The sequence below is a fragment of the Sorghum bicolor genome, chromosome 9, assembly GCF_000003195.3.
Source record: "Sorghum bicolor cultivar BTx623 chromosome 9, Sorghum_bicolor_NCBIv3, whole genome shotgun sequence".
NCBI lineage: Eukaryota > Viridiplantae > Streptophyta > Magnoliopsida > Poales > Poaceae > Sorghum > Sorghum bicolor.
The window spans coordinates 42,031,033-42,051,642 of record NC_012878.2 but is presented as its reverse complement, the minus strand read 5'-3'; the positions used below and the strand labels follow the sequence as shown (position 1 = coordinate 42,051,642).

The 20,610-nt window shown below is 42.9% G+C and overlaps 1 protein-coding gene across 4 annotated transcripts; it reads left to right on the top strand.

The window, feature by feature from the left end:
* Nucleotides 18,790-20,604, top strand: LOC110430102. Of its 4 annotated transcripts, XM_021447090.1 has the most exons (3): nt 18,803-19,406; nt 19,504-19,551; nt 19,846-20,604. In XM_021447090.1, exons 1-3 carry the CDS (start codon nt 19,145-19,147, stop codon nt 19,938-19,940), a joined length of 405 nt encoding a protein of 134 aa, XP_021302765.1. In that variant the 5' UTR covers nt 18,803-19,144; the 3' UTR covers nt 19,941-20,604. The 4 variants fall into 4 exon arrangements, 3 of the variants coding, with proteins under 3 accessions (XP_021302765.1, XP_021302767.1, XP_021302766.1); XR_002447320.1 differs by lacking the exon at nt 19,504-19,551 and having other exon boundaries at nt 18,790-19,406; XM_021447092.1 differs by lacking the exons at nt 19,504-19,551; nt 19,846-20,604 and adding an exon at nt 19,580-19,768.

Below are 20,610 nucleotides of genomic sequence, written 5' to 3'. Positions count from 1 at the left end.
TATGAATACAACTTTGTTCTATTTCAATATATTGATTATAACTTTGCTCTACTTGTTTATATTTGCAATTATATTGTTCTTAGTTTATCATAGTTATATGCTTGACTTAGTTAGATTGGAATTATATACATGTTTAGGATCATATAGCGTTTATCCATTGGATCCATGGGTAAATGAAAGATATTGTGTAGGCATGGTGCCTATACCGTATTTATCTGTGATTGTACCCTATATGCCGGATCGCGGGGTAGTTCGTGGTGGTGACAGCTCCATTGATTCTTATATAGTCCCCCTCCCGTGTATAGGGCAGGTAGAGCAACATTATTACAGGGGAGTGATTGCTATGTTTCTCATCTTCCTTGATAATATCACTATGCATGGGTGTAATCCTTTCTCGCAATGATTGCCAAGTATAATTGCACTAACTATGATATGCTAGACTTTATAGTTAAGAATAACTTATGAAATATTCTTGTAGTTCATCCTAATCCCATGCTAATGACTTGATAGAATATCTGTTGAGGTGCTTATCATTATTATATGTGGCTAGTTATGCTGATCAGATTAGTTATCTTTGTCACCATTCATACTTTATCTATATTTTATGTGACTGTTGATGCAAAACTGATCTGCAAACACAAAGGGCTAATACCCGATTCAAACGTTAAGGCGTGCCAGCCGATTTGACCTTACAATCGACAAAGGTGGTAACTCGACCACTTTGGTCCTGACAACAGTGATGCGCCCGGATGTCACGGCCAAGAGGTGATCACGCGGAACTTGAGAACACGCCGAGCTTAAGTCGACGAATTCCTAAGAACTCATAATAAAAAGCAAATATGACGAAGTCGTCGAAAAAGTAGATGCTGGAATATGAGTAAAAACTTGTGTTTGATTGATTGATAGATGTCTCCATTACATTGCTCTAGGGTCTACATTTATACCCTGTCCGTAGAGCTACAACCAGACACGACTAGGACTCGAATTCCAAACTAAACGGAACCCTTACACAAGACGAGTTCTAATAATTAAGGAAAACATAAAACTACCCCCCTCGTAACCGATCGGGACACGGCCACAGATCAATCGGCAACTTTCATGCTTTTCTTCAGAATCATCGGCAGACCACCTGTTACAGCCATCGGCAACATCGGCACTGGTCATCGGCATGAACACATCATCACCCCTGGACTTAGTCATATTCAATTGTTTCCTCCATCGGCATCATTCCTCCATCGGCAACTCTTCTGTAGACTAGCCACCATCATCCAACCTGCCGATCTATGCTTCATTAACTCCAGGTGCGTATCCAAAGATATGTGTCCAAAAACGGTGTCAACACATGCCCCCCAATTTTGGAGTATAAAATCATTAATGCTCTGAAATTCTCTGCAGTAATGATACCTTTCCGAAATTAATTCTCCCAACGGCCGTTAAATCCGAACAACCTTGGCCCGATTCTCCTGCAGATTTTCTCGCATTCCTCAACCTCCCGAATCGAATCTTTCCACTTTATGCGCTCATCGACAATATTACCGTTAGAGGGGACTGCCGATGGACCGACTAGGAGATCTTGTATAGTGGAATATCTTCAAAATCATGACCGCTCGCTGTCAAATCACCTGCACAATTCCTTGATTATCGTGCGAACAGTTACCATATCCACCTGAACACCCTCGGATTTCACGGATGCGGCAAAGAGATAAGTCAGATTTGCCCCCGCCCGATTTGTCCTATAAATAGTTCCTTCTCCGGTACTCCTTCTCCATCTCATCATTCTACAGCCCAAAACCCACTTTTACGGCGGCGGTACCACCCGAGGATTCCAAGAACTTCAACGAAGGCCTTCTTCACCAATCTCTCAAGTCTTCGATCCTCTTCCTTGTGAGAAAATGGCCATCAACTTCATCGTGCCTGAGGTGAGTTCACTACCCTTCTTTTCCACACTTCTGTTGTATTCCTGTTCATCCACAATTCCTTTTACTGAATACTTTTTTTTCTGTTCTTCCTTTATCCTCAAAAATTTCTAGGATTTGGCCGATAAGATTGTAATCCCTACCGATCAACCCCACCTCCAATGTCTCGGCCCGCTAAGAAACCCAGATCCCACCAATCTGATAAACGCAGAGACAAACAGAATCCCTTTCAGAGCCGAAAACTTTTCCTTAGATCTATGGAAAGATGCCTTCCGTTCCTGGCCCAGTCCTACCAAAGGATGGAAGGATTGGTTCCTGAGAGTCAGTCATTCAAACGAGGTCCAATGGGGTGAGCGGAAGTTAGACCGGTGTATTAGATTATCTCTTGACGATATAGAGAGAAATAAGTCACTGTTGATTGCTGCTTCGTACTTTTGGTCAGACACGCTCAATGCTTTTGTGTTTGGCCATGGTCCTGCTTCTCCTACACTTGCCGATGTGCTCAAGCTTACGGGTTTAGACATATCCACTGCCGATAACAGCCACCTATTTGACACCAAACCCAGTTCCAAGGTAGAAACTCATGCTATCGGCGGTTGGTCTGGGTACATTCAGAAGTACCGAAGAACAGGACCTGTTAATGCAAAGGAACAGACCACTTTCTTGAACATGTGGCTGGATAAGTTTGTATTCTGTGGCCGATCGGCAGGACCAACTTCCGTTTACTTATCGGCAGCAGAAAGATTAGCCGATGGCGGCCGATTTCCTCTTGGTCGATACCTGCTCGGCTCTGTTTATCACCTCCTCCACCAGGTAGCCAGAAAACTTCTGCTCGGCCAACCCATCGGCAACTTAGGGGGTCCTTGGTGGTTCATCAACATGTGGCTCAGTCTCCACATGCACAAGCGCCTTGAATTCGACCTCTTTGCACAACGCTTCCCCAGGGACATAGCCGAGGATTATGAACTGGATGAAGAAGAATCGGCAACTCATTCCCCTCTGAACTTTAGCGAAGCTGCTATAGTCTTACCTGGCACTGGTGGTAATGAAGACTAGGTTAGCTGATTCTTTCAGACTCTCTATGAAGGTCTGACCAGGGAATAGAGGGCATGGATGCCTTATGAAGATCCAGACACCAGATTCCCCCTGACTTTCCATCCCTTCAATGACGCTCTCAACAAGGATCATGATGTGATGATGGCAATTATTACTCCAAGGGCCATACCAGTGAATTTCTTTGGCAGTGGGAAAGCTTCCAATCTGACTTACGAGTTTTACAACCCATCGGCACTGGCTCGTCAACTAGCTTTCGGTCAACTGCCGATTGCACTTTGCTACGCCGATGTGGTAAAGCCGAGGGAGACCATCACCAGCAACCTTGAATGGATCAGAATAGCTCAACTCCCACCAAACGCCGATACAGATGTCAACTTATCGGCTTGGATCCCAGCTCTCTTCATCACTCAGGCATACAAACAGTGGTGGGAAGAGTGCAAAGAGCATCTGTTCTGCAGATCGGCCCTCACATATCATGGCATGATCGACCCCAAATACAAGGTCCCCGATAATACTGTAAGTATTTTAACCGATCTCTCAATCCTTTCACTTTCACTTTCTATCGGCAACTCACTTTCTTTGTTTCATTCAGGTCGATGATACGCCACCATCAGTTAGCAGAAGTAGCAAGCCGATCGAACTCCTTCCATCGGGCCTGATCTCTTTGATCGGCAACAACGCTCCAACCTTGGCGGCTTTAATGCACCGGGGTGTGCGTCTCAAGAAAATCACCACCAAGCGAATGAAAACATCCCCTTCGGTAGCTGCCACTGCTTTGGCACAAGCCTTCAAGGTAAACTCTCGAATTCTTCAACTTATACCGATTCCATTCTTATACTTACACAATTTTCAGGACACATCGACTAGCATGGGAATTTCATTGGTAACTTTGATTATTTTAATCAGAACTCCATCAATACCCTGTTACACTTGTACTCATAAACTTTTCATTGTTGTATCAGCATACCGGCACATCGGCAAAGACCAGAAGTACGACTGCCGATGCCCCCCAGTCCAGTCAACCGAAGAGAAAAGGTTCCAAGAGTACCAGATCACAGGCGAAGTGCCAGAGAACAGCAACGCCTCCTCCTCCTCCAAGGTCTCCGATCCCAGTAGAATCATCCCCTTCTTCTCTAGAAGCCCAGACACAGCAAGTACCATCTCCCCCTCAACCACAAGAAGAGCCCCAGCCAGAAGAACTACAGCTAGAAGAACCTCATCTAGAAGAAACATCGGCTGATGTACATGAGCAGACCACCGATCCAGCAAGCCTAATCATAGCATCGGTAGTTTCCTCGATTCAGACAAGTACCGCACCCCCTCAAGGTAAAATACTATTTGTGGAACCACTGCCGATGGACCCATCTTTCCACTTTATTAATCACTTCTGTCAATCTTTCAGCTGACATAGCCCCATCGGCAATTCCAGCCGATCAACCTGTGGTTCAATCGGCCTCAACTAGTCAGAGGCGAGAGATAGCTCTGAAACAAGTAAGTTACTCGATCTCTATTTTTATCATCACCAGTACTTGATCATAAAATAACTTATTTTATCTTCCTTTTCAGAAACAGGATTCTCCCGACAGCTTGTTCTCCTTCGCTATCGAAATCTCTGAGGATGAAGGCGAGGAGGCAAGTTCTTCTCGAGCGGTTGGAATCTCATAAGCAGATATTAGAGCAAAGTTGGAATATTTGTCGGCCCTCCTTCATCAAGACATGGCCCAATTGGTTGATGACTCCGATCCGGCCAAGGCCCTGTTCAAGGCTCTCAGAGGCCAAATTCCTGCCGATGCCGAGGAGATCCTCTTCAAGGCTGCTCACTTGGAGAGTCGACAGCTTCAGTATCAAAAAGCTGCTCAACGCCTTGCCGATAGAGCTACTCACGCCCAGCTCTCAGAAGAGATGATGAAAGTAAAGCTCCTTGCCGATGAAAAGCATAAGGGCATCGGCATTTTGAAATCCTCAGGAGATATGCTGAAGCAAAAGATCTCTGATCTATCGGCAAAGAGAGAAGCCCTGTTGGCAGAACTCAAACAAGTGGAAGAAGCTCTGTCCCAAGCTCAACAAGAAGAAAGCCAGCTGCCTGAAGCAATCAAGACCCTTGAACAGGAGCGAAATATCCAAGCTCGCAAGGCACTGCAGATGAAAAAGAAACTGAAGCCAGTGGAGGGCTCTGCCGATGAAGACATGAAGGAGATAGAAGAAGCCGATCAGATTCGTCTGCGCGCCACATCGACGATCCAGGCTCTGCTAAACATATAAACTCTTCATCGGCGGCGTGTTCTGCTCTTTTCTTTTAAACACTCCTGATTATTTTGGTCTAGCCGATAGGACTGTTATCGGCACCCTTTTAAAACATTAAGTCCGGCCCCAGATACACTTTAATCCAGCCGATAGGAATGTTATCGGCACTTAAACTTTCATGCATCAAGCCATATGCTAGGATAATATTTCTTTAAATATTTGCCATTCAATGCCCTGGGAAATTCAACTCCTTGGAGAGTTTCTAAAATATAAGCATTGCCAGGAGCAGATCAATTTATCCGATAGGGACCCTCCCAATTGGGAGACCACTTTCCAAATTTTGAACTTTTAGTCCCGATCGGTAAGATTAGTTTCCATACTAAATCTCCATAGGCAAACTCCTTAGCCTTTACCTTCTTATCATACCATCTGGCAACTCTCTTTTTATTTTCTTCTATACTCATCAAAGCCCTCAGCCGATGTCCTGCTAAATCATCCAACTCGTCTGTCATCAAAGTAGCATAGTCATCGGCAGTCAATTGATCTTGAAAAGATAGTCGCCTAGATCCAGCCTTAGTTTCCCAAGGTAGCACTGCGTCATGTCCATACACCAACTGATAAGGTGAAACTTTGGTCGACACATGACAAGCCATCCGATATGACCATAAAGCTTCATTCAACAATGTATGCCACCTCCTAGGATTCTCTTCAACCTTCCGTTTAATAAGTTTGATAATTCCTTTGTTAGATGCCACGGCCTGCCCATTAGCTTGAGCATAATAAGGATAAGAATTTAATACTTTAATTCTCATACCGATTGCAAACTCATCAAACTCCCCCGATGTAAAACAGTACCCTGATCGGTAGTAATTGTTTGAGGAATACCAAATCGGTAAATAATATGCTCTTTCACAAAATCAATCATATTGGCCGATGTGACTTTCTTCAAAGGAATAGCTTCAACCCACTTGGTGAAATAATCGGTGGCAACCAAGATGAATTTATGCCCTTTGCTTGATGGTGGGTAAATCTGGCCGATTAGATCAATAGCCCATCCCCGGAACGGGCAAGGTTTAATAATGGGATTCATGGCCGATGCGGGCGCCCTTTGAATATTACCAAATTTCTGACACCCTTGACACCCTTTGAAATATTTAAAACAATCCTCAAGTATAGTTGGCCAATAATACTCATTTCTCCTGATCATTCATTTCATCTTAAAAGCCGACTGATGTGCTCCACACACCCCTTCATGGATTTCTCTCATCAAACTTTTAGCTTCATCATCACCTAAGCATTTGAGAAGAACTCCATCGATTGTTCGATAATATAATTCATCCTCGAGGAGCACATATTTGGTTGCTTGAAATCGAACACGGCTCTCAACCTTCTTAGATGGATCCTTTAAATAACCAACGATTTCTTTTCTCCAATCATCGGCACTTATTGCCGATAACGCGTTCAATATGAGTTGATACCCTGAGGCATGCTGAGCCAACCGATTAGCCTCTTCATTATGCAACCGAGGAACATACTCTAATCGGAAATCTTTGAATTTCCTTAACAGTCGCATACTCTTTTCATAATAAGTTATCAGGACTTCGCTTCGGCATTCGTAACTTCCAGCCAATTGATTTATAACCAGCATAGAATCCCCGAAGATTTCAACAGCATCAGCATGAACTTCTCTTAACAATTCCAACCCCTTGATCAAAGCTTGATACTCGGCTTGATTATTCGTTGATGTGGCAACAATCGGCAAAGAGAACTCATACTTCCTTCCCTAAGGGGAAATTAACACTATGCCGATTCCTGCCCCCCGGTCACACGTGGATCCATCAAAGAAGAGCGTCCAAGGCACGATTTCTAAAGTTTCCACTACACCGCAATGTTGAGTTACAAAATCGGCCATAACTTGCCCTTTAACCGCTTTAGCTGATTCGTAACATAGATCAAATTCCGATAGTGCCAAAATCCACTTACCGATCCTACCACTCATAATCGGCATAGACAGCATATATCGGACTACATCATCTTTGCATATAACAGTGCATTCGGCCGATAGCAAATAGTGCCTCAACTCAGTGCAAGAAAAATATAGGCATAAACACAATTTTTCAATGGCCGAATACCTGGTTTCAGCATCAATCAATCTTCTACTTAAATAGTAAATCACACGCTCCTTCCCTTCAAATTCTTGAATCAAAGCCGAACTGATGACCATCCCATCGGTAGACAAATATAATCTGAATGGCTTTCCATGCAGAGGTGGAATCAAGACTGGAGGATTTGTCAAATAATTCTTGATTTCATCTAAAGCCAATTGTTGCTCTTCTCCCCATATAAATTCCTGATCAGCTTTCAATTTAAGTAAAGGACTGAAAGCACGAATTTTACTAAATAAATTGGAAATAAACCGTCTGATAAAATTTATCTTGCCGATCAGAGAATGGAGTTCAGTCTTGTTGGTAGGAGCAACTATTTTGTTAATAGCATCAATAGATCGTCTACTAATTTCAATTCCTCTTTGATGTACCATGAAACCAAGAAACTGCCCTACCGATACACCAAATGCACACTTATTAGAGTTCATCTTTAAACCATGTTTTCTTGTGCACTCCAACACTTTTCGCAGATCAGCAAGATGCTTTGTGAAATCTTCAGACTTAACCACCAAATCATCAATGTAAATCTCCACCACCTTGTCGATGAACTCATGAAAAATCTTCAGACTTAACCACCAAATCATCAATGTAAATCTCCACCACCTTGTCGATGAACTCATGAAAGATAAAATTCATAGCTCTTTGATAGGTGGCACCAACATTTTTCAAACCGAAGGTCATGACTATCCATTCAAACAACCCGACATGACTAGGACATCTAAATGCAGTTTTTGGAATATCTTCTTCAGACATTATATCCTGCATTGCCATCCATAAAGCTTATGATCCGATGCCTAGCCGCAGCATCAACTAGTAAATCGGCAACCGGCATCGGGTAACCATCCATCGGCGTAGGTTTATTAAGATTCCTGAAATCAATGCAAACTCGAAGCTTCCCATTTTTCTTGTAAACTGGAACAACATTGGAAATCCACTCGGCATACCGACATTGCCGAATAAATCTAGCTTCGATAAGTTTGGTGATTTCGGCCTTAATATCAGGAAGAATATTAGGATTACATCGGCGAGCTGGCTGTTGATGTGGCCAAAATCCAGATTTGATCAGTAACCGATGTTCAACAATCGATCGGTCCAAACCAGGCATCTCAGTATAATCCCAAGCAAAGCAATCTTTATATTCCTTTAACAAACCAGTTAACTGTTGCTTACACTCAGAATTTAACTTAGCGCTGATAAAAGTAGGTCTAGGCTTATCTCCATTACCTATATCTACCTCTACTAAATCATCGGCCGATGTAAATCCTTAGCCTAATTTTCCATCATCGGCGAACCTATCCATTAAAACTCCTCATCAGAACCAACTGCTTGGATCGGTGGAATTTCATAATTGGCAACTTTGAGGAAATCCTTTTCCCAAATCTCTCCCGAGATACACCTGGTCCTTTCATAAGTGTCTGCCTCTGCCGATGCAATGACATGAGAAGAATCTCCCAGGACAATCTCAATCTTGTCACCTACCCAGTGAACCAGGCATTGGTGCATTGTTGATGGGATGCAACAATTGGCATGGATCCAATCTCTTCCTAGCAGCAGATTATAAGCACCTTTTCCACTGATCACAAAGAAAGTTGTCGGCAAGGTTTTGCTGTCGATGGTCAACTCGACGCATATTGCCCCCCTAACTGGAGACACATTTCCTTCAAAATATTTTAGCATCATATCGGTCTGGGTCAAATCTTGATCTCCTTTTCCAAGCTTCCGATAGACTGCATATGGCATAATGTTGATGGCGGCTCCACCATCGACTAATATCTTGGTCATCGGCTGTCCATCAACTCGTCCCTTGACGAATAAAGCCTTAAGATGCTGCCTTTCATTGTCGGCAGGCTTTTCAAAAATAGCCGTCATCGGATCCAGAGCCAACTGAGCTATCTGGTCAGAAAAATCCAGCTCCTCATCATCACTGGATGGCGCAAGAAACTCTATCGGCAACATAAATACCATGTTAACATCTGCCGATGGCCCTTTTCCCTTAGGATCCGGTTGCTGCTGATCTCCAGATTGGCCAGAATTCTCGCCTTTGTTTAGCTCTTCTCGCCTTTCGCGCTGCAGCCTCCTTTTCTGTGTCCTAGTCAACCCCTCTGGACACCATGGAGGAAGCTATGGCTGCCTCACCGATGGGCGACGAGTTTCCCTTGATTCCACTCGATAGGTATTGGCATCTCTACAAAATATAAACTCATCGGGAACTCGTGCATTGGCCATCTCCTCAAGTTCCTCTTGGTTTCTGAGAAAATACCCGACATGACCACCAAGCCTGTCGTGCACACTGAGTCTACCCCCCAGCCAATCATGAACTGACGTTCTCCCCCTAATCTACTCATTAACCCGCCGATCATCATTCTAATACTGCCGATTAGGTCTGTCATACCGATCATAACCATTGCACTCAGGGCAGTCCCTAACAGTGGGCAACTTGATGTTCTGTTCCCAACAATGGATAAAGAATGGGCAGTTCCAGTAATCCTTGTGTCGATTCCACTCCTATCGGCGTCTTTCTTCTTCCCGACGATAATCCTCTTGCTGGCGCCGATACCGATCTTCTTGTTGCTGCCAAGTCTCCTGATGCCTTCTATGAGTTATCACAATGCCAGACCGGGGCGGCCTTCCTGAGCTAGTTCTTTCCTAGATCAAACCCTTTCCCTTCGCATCGGTAGCAGTGATCTGATGCTGAGGATCCATCGATGCACTTTTTCAGCTGCTTCTGACGTCAAAACCTTGGTCTTCCCCTTAGCATCCAACATATTTGTTGGGAAAGGATGTTGATCGATCTTCATCGGCTTCTGAGCTTTGGAATTGTCAAACTTGATCCTCCCAGATTCTATAGTCGATTGCAGCTGTTGTCCGAAAACCTTGCACTCATTTGTACCATGAGATGTTGTGTTATGCCACTTGCAATATTTCATCTACTTTAATTCCCCGATGGAATTACATGATTGGGCGACAACTTGATTTGCCCTTCCTGAAGTAGAAAATCAAATATCCTGTCGGCCTTGGTGATGTCAAACGCAAACTTCTCTGGCTCCTTATGCCCAAAAGGGCAAGACATCGGCTTTTTATTCTTCACCCATTGTGTCAAGCCAATGACTGGCTCTTCATCAGAATCTAAGCTTGCTGCCTCATCAACAAATGACACCTTTTTGTTCCAAGCTCTCTTAGGTTAAAAGGGTTTGATATCTTGGTCGGAAATCCTCTGCACCAAGTGACTCAGGCTCTCGAACTCTTGAGAAGCATATTTGTCCCTGATGTGTGGCAACAAACCCTGGAAAGCCAAATCGGCTAGCTGCCGATCATCTAGAACCAGACTATAGCATTTATTCTTGACCTCCCGCAATCTCTGCACAAAACTTTCAAAGGATTCATCATTGTGTTGCTTCAACTTGACTAAATCGGTAATTTTCTTCTCATGAACTCCAGAGAAGAAGTATTTGAGGAACTGCTTCTCTAGATCGGCCCAAGTGATCACTGAGTTAGGAGGTAACGAAATAAACCAAGTGAAAGCCGATCCAGATAAAGATGATGAGAACAGACGAACTCTTAACTCATCTCTGTTAGCAGCTTCCCCACACTGAATGATGAACCTGTTGATATGCTCCATGGTTGATGTATCATCCTGTCTAGAAAATTTAGTGAAATCTGGTACTTTGTACCGATTTGGAAGTGGAATTAAATCGTATGCAGGAGGATACGGTGTCCGATAAGAGTAACTGTTGACTTTGGGCTTTATCCCAAATTGGTTTTTCATTACTTCAGCTATCTTATCGGCCCAATAAGCATCGGCATCCTGCCGATGAGGCGGTTGTGGATCTGGCACCTGTTGATATGTTTCCACGTGTCTCTGAGGTGCACGATCCGCATGGAACATTGGGTTAACCATCTGACTACCGATCGGCTAACCGAGATTCATCGGCTGGTTGGCCAACCCTTGACTCTGAAACTTGGGTTGAATTTGACCTTGTTGAAACCCTGGAGCCTGATGATTCTGCTGAGGCATCTGTGGAAAGATTGGCTGTCCTGCCCATCCACTATTAGCATTCATCGGCATAAACCCTGCCGATGGCTGAAAATTGGGCATCATCATGGAATTGACATACCCCGGTTGAGTCATAAACCTCTGCTGTGTCGGCATTGAATCTGCCGATGCGTTAGGCATTTGGAACGTTGGGGCTTGAGAATTCCCAGTGTAAGGTCTTGTAGTAGTAGTTGTAGTATACTGGGGACTCTGATTCATCGACAGATTTGGCGGTGCCGATGCCATAGGAGCCTTGCCCATCATGTCAGCCGTTTGAGATGTCCCAGGAGTCTTCAACATCATCTCTGGGGGCATACCATAACCCCACTAGTTAGGAGGAACAGATCCCGACATTGTCGATGCCAATAGATCTGTGGCAAGCTTGATTTGCCCGTCCGATGTTGATGGATTGGCCATCGTTGATGTAGATTGCACATCGGTGACCCCTAATGTGCTTGGAGGAGAAGTAGCTTCTACACCCGTAACGGCTGTTGTAGCCGATGGAGCTGTGACCACTGGTGACCCTGGCTGATGATGGGCAGGACCCACATAATTCGGTGGTAATTGACCTTCCTTGAAAGTTCTGGCCACCGCATTGAAAACCGTGTTGGACAGTACACCATCTTGATTGATCAAAGCATGATTAATAGCACTGTCAACCATATCTTGAAGTCTTCCAGGATTGGCTTCAAAAGTAACCTGCCGAGGTGCCGGCAATGCTTCCTTTTGGATCACTTCACCGCTCCTATTGATGCTGAAGGATTTCAAACGTTGCTGCTTGTAGTCCTCCATGGCTTTTGCAATAGCTTCCTTCTGCTCATCTCTGAGATTGGCTTCCGTCACGGGGATGACGTTCTCCAAGTCGAACTCTGTATTCGCCATGTTGATCTTGATCTTGAATAAGTCCCACTGGATGTGCCAAAAGATGTGTTGATGCAAAACTGATCTGCAAACACAAAGGGCTAATACTCGATTCAAACGTTAAGGCATGCCAGCCGATTTGACCTTACAATCGACAAAGGTGGTAACTCGACCACTTTGGTCCTGACAACAGCGATGCGCCCGGATGTCACGGCCAAGAGGTGATCACGCGGAACTTGAGAACACGCCGAGCTTAAGTCGACGAATTCCTAAGAACTCGTAATAAAAAGCAAATATGACGAAGTCGTCGAAAAAGTAGATGCTGGAATATGAGTAAAAACTTGTGTTTGATTGATTGATAGATGTCTCCATTACATTGCTCTAGGGTCTACATTTATACCCTGTCCGTAGAGCTACAACCAGACACGACTAGGACTCAAATTCCAAACTAAACGGAACCCGTACACAAGACGAGTTCTAATAATTAAGGAAAACATAAAACTACCCCCCTCGTAACTGATCGGGACACGGCCACAGATCAATCGGCAACTTTCATGCTTTTCTTCAGAATCATCGGCAGACCACCTGTTACAGCCATCGGCAACATCGGCACTGGTCATCGGCATGAACACATCATCACCCCTGGACTTAGTCATATTCAATTGTTTCCTCCATCGGCATCATTCCTCCATCGGCAACTCTTCTATAGACTAGCCACCATCATCCAACCTGCCGATCTATGCTTCATTAACTCCAGGTGCGTATCCAAAGATACGTGTCCAAAAACAGTGTCAACATTGACATTTATCCCTGTATGCAAGAGATAGATGAATGCTCTCTATTACACATGCAATGATAGATACTCAGTTCCATATTTCATTCCATAATCAACACTGATGTTAGTAATCCCTTCCCAGTGGTAAAAATATAAATAACGATACCTGGAATACTTCCTGGTTAAAATGCTACATCGGTATTAATTTGTGCGCATGCAGATCTTATTTATTATTTATTCAGAAGAGCAATTGCATATTTCAATACCGCGTCTCTCATGTAATGCTGGGGATGACAACTTCGCTTAAGTGGCATGAGGGATAGGTTTGGCATTTTTGGCGCTGTTATCAGAAATAGAAAACTAAGTCTACTTTTGGTAATGACGTTAAGAATGCCCAACAAGCATTTTTGGTGCCGTTACCGGGGAAGGTTGATTTACTAACAAGGAATGAATACAGAATTATGAGTCGTCATTCGCATCACTAATATGATTGAGATCATCAATTCTCTCATACAGCTTTACCCCTGTACTTTTCTACTTTTATTATTCTATATAGGGTGATGTATGAACAGAAGACATCTTCTAGAAAATTTTGTTGACGACCCCGAAGCGTTAATCAGAAAAACCAGAGCCAAGCTCAGATCATCAACACTTCAGCGTAAAGATTCATCCAAACCAAAAGACCATCGAAGTTTCATCCGGCGAACAAGTCGATCCGTGAGTTCTCAGCTCCCACTACGGACAACATCTGCACTAGACCTGTTGTAGAGATCGACTGCAACTTTGAGCTCAAGCCTGGGCTCATCAATATGGTACAAGCCAACCAGTTCTGTGGGAAGGCACACGAAGATGCTAGTGCTCATCTCAAACACTTCCTGAGATTTGCAGCACATTCACTATATCAGAAGTCTCAGAGACGCCATACTACTTCGCCTCTTCCCATTCTCACTGTTGGGGAGAGCGAAGTAGTGGTTCTACGCAAGGGAGGAGAAGAATACTACATGGATACTCTGCTCCACGAACTTTCTGGCCAAGTTCTTTCCCATGGGAAAGACCAATGCTCTCCGTGGGAAGATTACAAGTTTTCAGCAACAACATGATGAATCCATTCTAGAGGCATGGGAGCGCTTTTAAGACTACATCCTAGAATGTCCCATCATGGAATGGAGAGCTGGCTGCTAATGCAGATGTTCTATCATGGGCTTGGTAATAGCGCCTGTGAGACCATGGATGCTACAGCTGGAGGAGCATTCCTATCACTCACCATACCACAAGCCACAGCTCTTGTGGAGAAGATGGCATCCAACCAAGGTTGGAATGAAGAGAGGACCTAGACACGCAAGAAAGGTGGAGGTATGCACCAGCTCAAGGAGGTAGACATGCTGTCTGCAAAGCTGGACCTACTCATGAAGAAGCTCAATGACAAAGCTGGAGACAAGAAAGAAGTCATGCACATCTACGACTCTCACATGACTTGTGAAGAGTGTGGAGATACTGGACACTCAGGCAATCACTGCCCTGAGATGCTTGAGGACGTGAACTACAGCAACAACAACTACTACTACTACAACCATCCTCAACAAAATCAAGGTTAGAATCAACAGAGGCCTAACTACTCAGGTAACTACTCAAGTAATTATCAAGGTAACAATTTTTACAATAATAATAATAATCATCCACCTTTGAGAGAGTTAGTGTCTAATCAAGGAAAGCTAATGGATAACATGTCTAAGAAATTGGCACCAAATGATAAAATGCTAGAAAATATAAATAATAGAATGGATATTTTTTCTACTACCATCAAGAACCAGATTAGCTTTAATAAAATGATTGAATCTCAGTTGAATCAAATAGCTACTGTTGTTCCTGCTGCCAACCCCGGTATACCATCACAACCAGAAGGATTAGAATATGCAAATCTTGTAGACATGTTTGATGCAGGTAACTACTAGAGTAACCCCGTTGTGGAAGTACATAATGACCTTCTGCTAGTCAAGAGAGGCGATCCAGAACAACCCCAATATGAACTAAGGAAAAGGACCAACAGGAGGAACAAGAGCAAGAAGCAAGTGTGGACCGAGTCAGCCAAAATGGTCACTGAAGTTCACAGAGGCCAAGATTGTCAACTCAAGTCACCCTTTCTGATCAAGAAGGACGACCCAGGTGTGCCAAGCATCCAGTGCTCAATCAATAGATACTATTTCCAGAAGACACTCTACGACACCGGATCAGGCGTCAACATAATGGCCACAGTCACCTATCAGCTTCTGTTCAGAACAATGCTCCTAAAACCGACATACATTCAGCTCCAGATGGCAGATCAGACATTCCAAAAGGTTGAAGGTGTAGTAACTGATGTCCCTGTTAAAATAGATGACCATTTTGTCCATATAGATTTTCAGGTCATTGACATGGGAGAAGACGAGTACAATCCACCCATCATCTTTGGCAGACCGTTCCTCAGCACCGTCAAAGCGATCATCTACATTGGAACCGGAGAAGTCCACATGTACTTCCCCTCTGAGAAGGTACGCCGCTACTTTAATGACCCTAACTATATAGTTGAAGATTCTAAACAGGTCAGGACAAGAAAAAGGCGACGCAACCGCAATCAGAGGAGGCAAAACATCAAGGACGGATGGACAGACTACAAAGGAGAGGTAGTAAGGTCTGAGGACATACAGCTTGAACAAGAGACCGTAGCACCAAGTCAGGTGTGGAAAGATAGTTGTACACGAAGAGGAGGCGCCGCCGGAACCACCGTCTACGCCATCCAGCGAATCCCAGAACAACTGAGAACACAAGGAGTCCCGTTTAAAGAACTTAAAACACCGAACGCCGTGCCAAGAGGTAAACTTGGTAGTTATCACTTTCCCTTCTGTTATTTACTTTGTCTTAAAAAGCTTGTTTAGTTAATCAGATTCATACTATCTTAAAAATAAAATAAAAATGTTAAAAACAATAAGCCCTATGTGAGTATGCTCGTGGCATAAAACCCATAAGTACATTTACTGTGGTGGCACACAAAAAAATAATTTTTCCTAATCTATAAAATGAAAATATAAAAATAGAGAGTAACACTTATTGAGGAAGCTCAACATGATAAAGGCTAGGTATTTATGCTAATACTTAATCAGTTCCACAAAGCTTTGTTGTCTATTTGAGCTCCACAGAATTCAAAAAAGACTAGCAGACGGAGGACATCCTAATCGCTGTCAGGGTGCTGCCGACATTCAAATACACCTCTGCCACCTGCTAGCTACATCAGAAGAAATTACGTCAAGATCTAGCTTGGGAGAGAGCACCCCCATTTATCCCGCTAAGTATTTCTATCTATATTTATACTTATACTATGTTAAAATAAAAAAATACATAATCATGAAAACCAAAATAAAGATTTTGTGCTATATATATATATATATATATATATATATATATATATATATATATATATATATATATATATATATATATATATATATATATATATATATATATATATATATATATATATATACATATGTATATATATATATATATATATATATATATATATATATAGATATATATATATATATATATATATAATGACATATATATATATATATATATATGTATATATAGATATATATATATATATCATACTATATATATATATGTATATAGATATATATATATAATTATATACACATATGTCTATTTATATATATATAATATATATATATTTTTTTTTAAAAAATGCTCGTGGGCAGATATCTATATTCTTTTAGTGTGTATATATAGACACACTCACCCCAAAAACAACAGAGGAGATTTAAATATAGTTGTTTATATAGAGGATGAGTATATATATGCGCGTGTGCCCTAGAAATTTATAAATATGTATATATATATATATATATATATATATATATATATATATATATATATATATATATATATATATATATATATATATATATATATATATATATGGTGCATTTTCTATACTCCCAGGAGTAATTACTCCCACCTTTTAGTATAGGCAAGGGAGGGCCATCTAGTGCCGCAGACTTAGCTAACGGGTGGCTTCAGGGATGTTTAACGAGAGTATATACATGGAGAAAAAAAAATATAGCTGATAACTTACGTGAAAAGAAGATAAGGTTTAATTAGTCGTTGGCTTTTGACATTTTTTTATAACAATTTGCACGTTGGGTTGGCATGTGGTTGGGTACACATTTTTTTTTGAAATATGTGTATTAAATAGTAGTATGTATATACACCAAGTATGTATGGATACTTTCTGCGGCGATGTGGGCGTGCATATGTGCATATACCTAATTTTTTTAGAAGTATACACATACTTTTTTCATATATAAGAATACATATTTATACTTTTTAAAAGGAGTACATAAGTATACTACCTAAATAAGAAGTATGAGTACATACATAAGAGATCCAGTATACCGATGCATTTTTCTTACTATGGGAGTATGTGCACATACAACCGTATACTAAAATATATACCTTTTTGAACAGTATCTAAAATATTTGCAAAAGTATCAATACATACTTCTTAATTAGGTAGCATATACACGATCTTTAGAAAAGACTACGTTTATATATTAGAATTGATACTTTAATCTAAAAAAAGAATGAATTGATACTAGCTGTACGAGATTACATTACCTTTTAAAATAGAGTATTTATACTCATACTTTTTAACATAGAGTATTTATACATACTTGTTGGAATGGAGTATCTATACATACTTTTTAGAATACAGTATTTATACATACTCTTTGGAGCGGAGTATGCATACATAGCAAGACTGAGATAGCATAAGTACATACTTAAATCACATGATCGAAGTATATGTGCATACAAACAACATTTTTTCCATGGCAACGAATACACAGGCTAAGAGAAGAGTATATATATATAGACTCAGTGGTATAATAATTTTTACGCATGCCGATGCCAGCACCCTACCCGCATGAAGCAGTCGGTGGGCACAACAACTCATGTGGGCAGGATTGCACACAAACCAAATCCCACCACGACGCCATAATTTAATTAGCTTCACGCATCCGGAGGTCGGGGTCGCCGCCGGATTAGTCGTTGATGCGAGGAGGAAGAAGGCGCCATTGAAGCACCTTCACGGACACCGTCTGCACGATCCAGATCAGCCGCACCATGGGTGGCAAGGGAGGGGGCTCGCCGCCGGTCGCGCCGCCGTGGTGTGGGCCGGGGTCGCGCCGCTGCTAGGGGCTCCATGCGCCACTGCCAGGGGCTCCACGCACCGCTGCCCGTGTGAGTCGAGGGAGCACTGTCGCCTCTAGAGAGGAGAGGGCTCACCGCCACGGGGAGCACGAGCCGTTGGGGCGCGCCGTTGCCGAGGGCCGCGGCCTCGCACAGCCCGTTGGCTAGATGAGGATGAAAATGAAGTCGATACATTCGTACATACTCGAGCCAGACTCTACCTGATCCGCTTTCCACGTACGGCAGTGATTTTTAATTCATATACGTATAGCATACCACGCTACTGCCGCTAGGTACAAACGGGTAGGTTCCTAACCCGTTAGCGCTCCACTAGCTGGCCGAACGGTTTCGTGCGTGCGTAGGAGGAGGGAGTAGGTACTGCCAGGGAGGAAGAGAAATTTACCATATATATATATATATATATATATATATATATATATATATATATATATATATATATATATATAAAATAATCAGTACCCGAGTGCATATCACCGGACCCGACCTAACCCACAAGCGTCGTATCCCCCACGCCCATCTCCTCATTCTATCCCGTATTTTTTTTCTGATCTAATTTCGAGATCGTGGGAAAAGTCGAGGAGACATCGGTTTCACTGCCCCCTCCGCCGCACGACCCAGCTTCCCCGCCGCCGAGGGCTAGAGCCCAGCTTCCCCTACCCTAGTGGATCTAGCGCCTCGTTCTAGTTCTCCAACCGTTGCCGGCTCAGCTAGGGCAGCGGCGACGGCGCCCCCCGGCTGTGGCGCCCTCCACGGCGCCCGGTGGCAGCAGCCCCTGGACGCAGCGTCCCTTCGACTCCGCCAATGGAAGAGATTGCGACTCGTCTTCCCCATGCCCCTCCGATGGTGGCCACGGCAGCAAGGTCCCTTCCCTTCATCCGGCCGCGGCATGGCCATCGCACGGGCGGTGCTCCTCGACGACAATAGTGACCGCGACCCATCTCCCCTTCACCAACAGCAGCAGCGCCCCATCTCTACTTCACCGGCGTGCTCGTGCCGTGATGGGTCCCCGGTGGCGGCGTCCTCTGGCCCGTTCCCCTGCAGCAGCGGCACGGCACCCACCAGGTTGCGTTCTCTAGTGGATCCAGGCACTGGTAAGTCCGATCTAGTATGTTATTTTGGTTTGCTTCAATTCTAGCAAACTATGTTCTTGAGCCATTTGGAAAATAAGCAATTTAATTTTGTATTCAGTTCGAGACCCAGCGCGGCGAGTCCGCCAAGCTCCGCACATATCATACAGTAATTGATTTTTTTTTTTAATTTACAGATTTATTAGCTCTTGGATAGTTGAATCTTAATCTATTGGTGTATATTGAATTAATGAATTCTATGAAGGCGCTGCTAGCTTGCTATGAACGACTGCTTTTTAATAGTAGACATCTTCATTCTTTAAGAGATTAAATTTGTCATATCTTATCCGTTCATGTGGGATATCAATGAGAATATGATATGTGTATGTGATTATGTGTTCAAGTTCTGCAACAACTAAATTTTGGCTGAACTCCGCCATGCTTTGCATCCTCCTCAATGAAGATGACGGTGGCACCTTGCCTTGTCGTTGCCGGACACGGTCCATGGCAGCAGGTGCTGGGTGTTGGCAAAGCTTGGGCACTACCAGGCATCATTAGATGCTGGCCCGCTCCACGTCAACCCGCCCACGCTAGCTATGCCTGATAGTCATGGCAAGAACCCGAATGCCTGATAGTCATGGCAAGAACCTGAATGACTGATAGTCCACGTCAACCCTGCAGGTAGTTTTCTTCTGCCTCTGGTTTCTTCCACTAAAATTGTCGGCTATTTTTTTCCATTAAATTTGTGTGACTAAAACTAACTTAGTTAATTCACATCTTCCAATTCTAGCCCAGAGGTTACTCTTGACCAAATTGGATTTACCTTTCATATTCACTTTGAAGATATCGTAGGCAATTTCAACTTACCTAGCTGCTCCATGTCACGAAGCAAACTGTATGCTCATAGGATTTTTGAGTTAAGCAAATTGATTATGGGCTTTGTTTGTATTTTTGTTTCATTAGAGTTTGTAGAATCAAATCAACTTCTTTTTATGTTGGCACATCAATTTTACTTGCCTGTGATTTATGGTCGTGGCTCATATTAAAACCAACCTTTTTTACATTGTTTGTGTGCATTATTTTTTATATGCAACAGTTGACAATTCAATTTATAGGAGAATTAGTTATTTCATCATTAATCTTGTACAAAAGCAGAAGCCGCAGCTTTTTTATGTTTAGAGCAAGTTGAAGTAGGCATCATTAGTCTGACCGATGTCAAAACACAAAA

Excerpts from the sequence above, each read along its gene's own strand:
- LOC110430102 (XM_021447090.1), top strand. The coding sequence starts at position 19,145 with ATGCCCCTCCGATGGTGGCCACGGCAGCAAGGTCCCTTCCCTTCATCC. Across the intron at positions 19,407-19,503 it reads TCTAGTGGATCCAGGCACTG|TTCGAGACCCAGCGCGGCGA; the intron begins GTAAGTCCGATC and ends TTTTGTATTCAG. Across the intron at positions 19,552-19,845 it reads AGCTCCGCACATATCATACA|ATGACGGTGGCACCTTGCCT; the intron begins GTAATTGATTTT and ends TCCTCAATGAAG.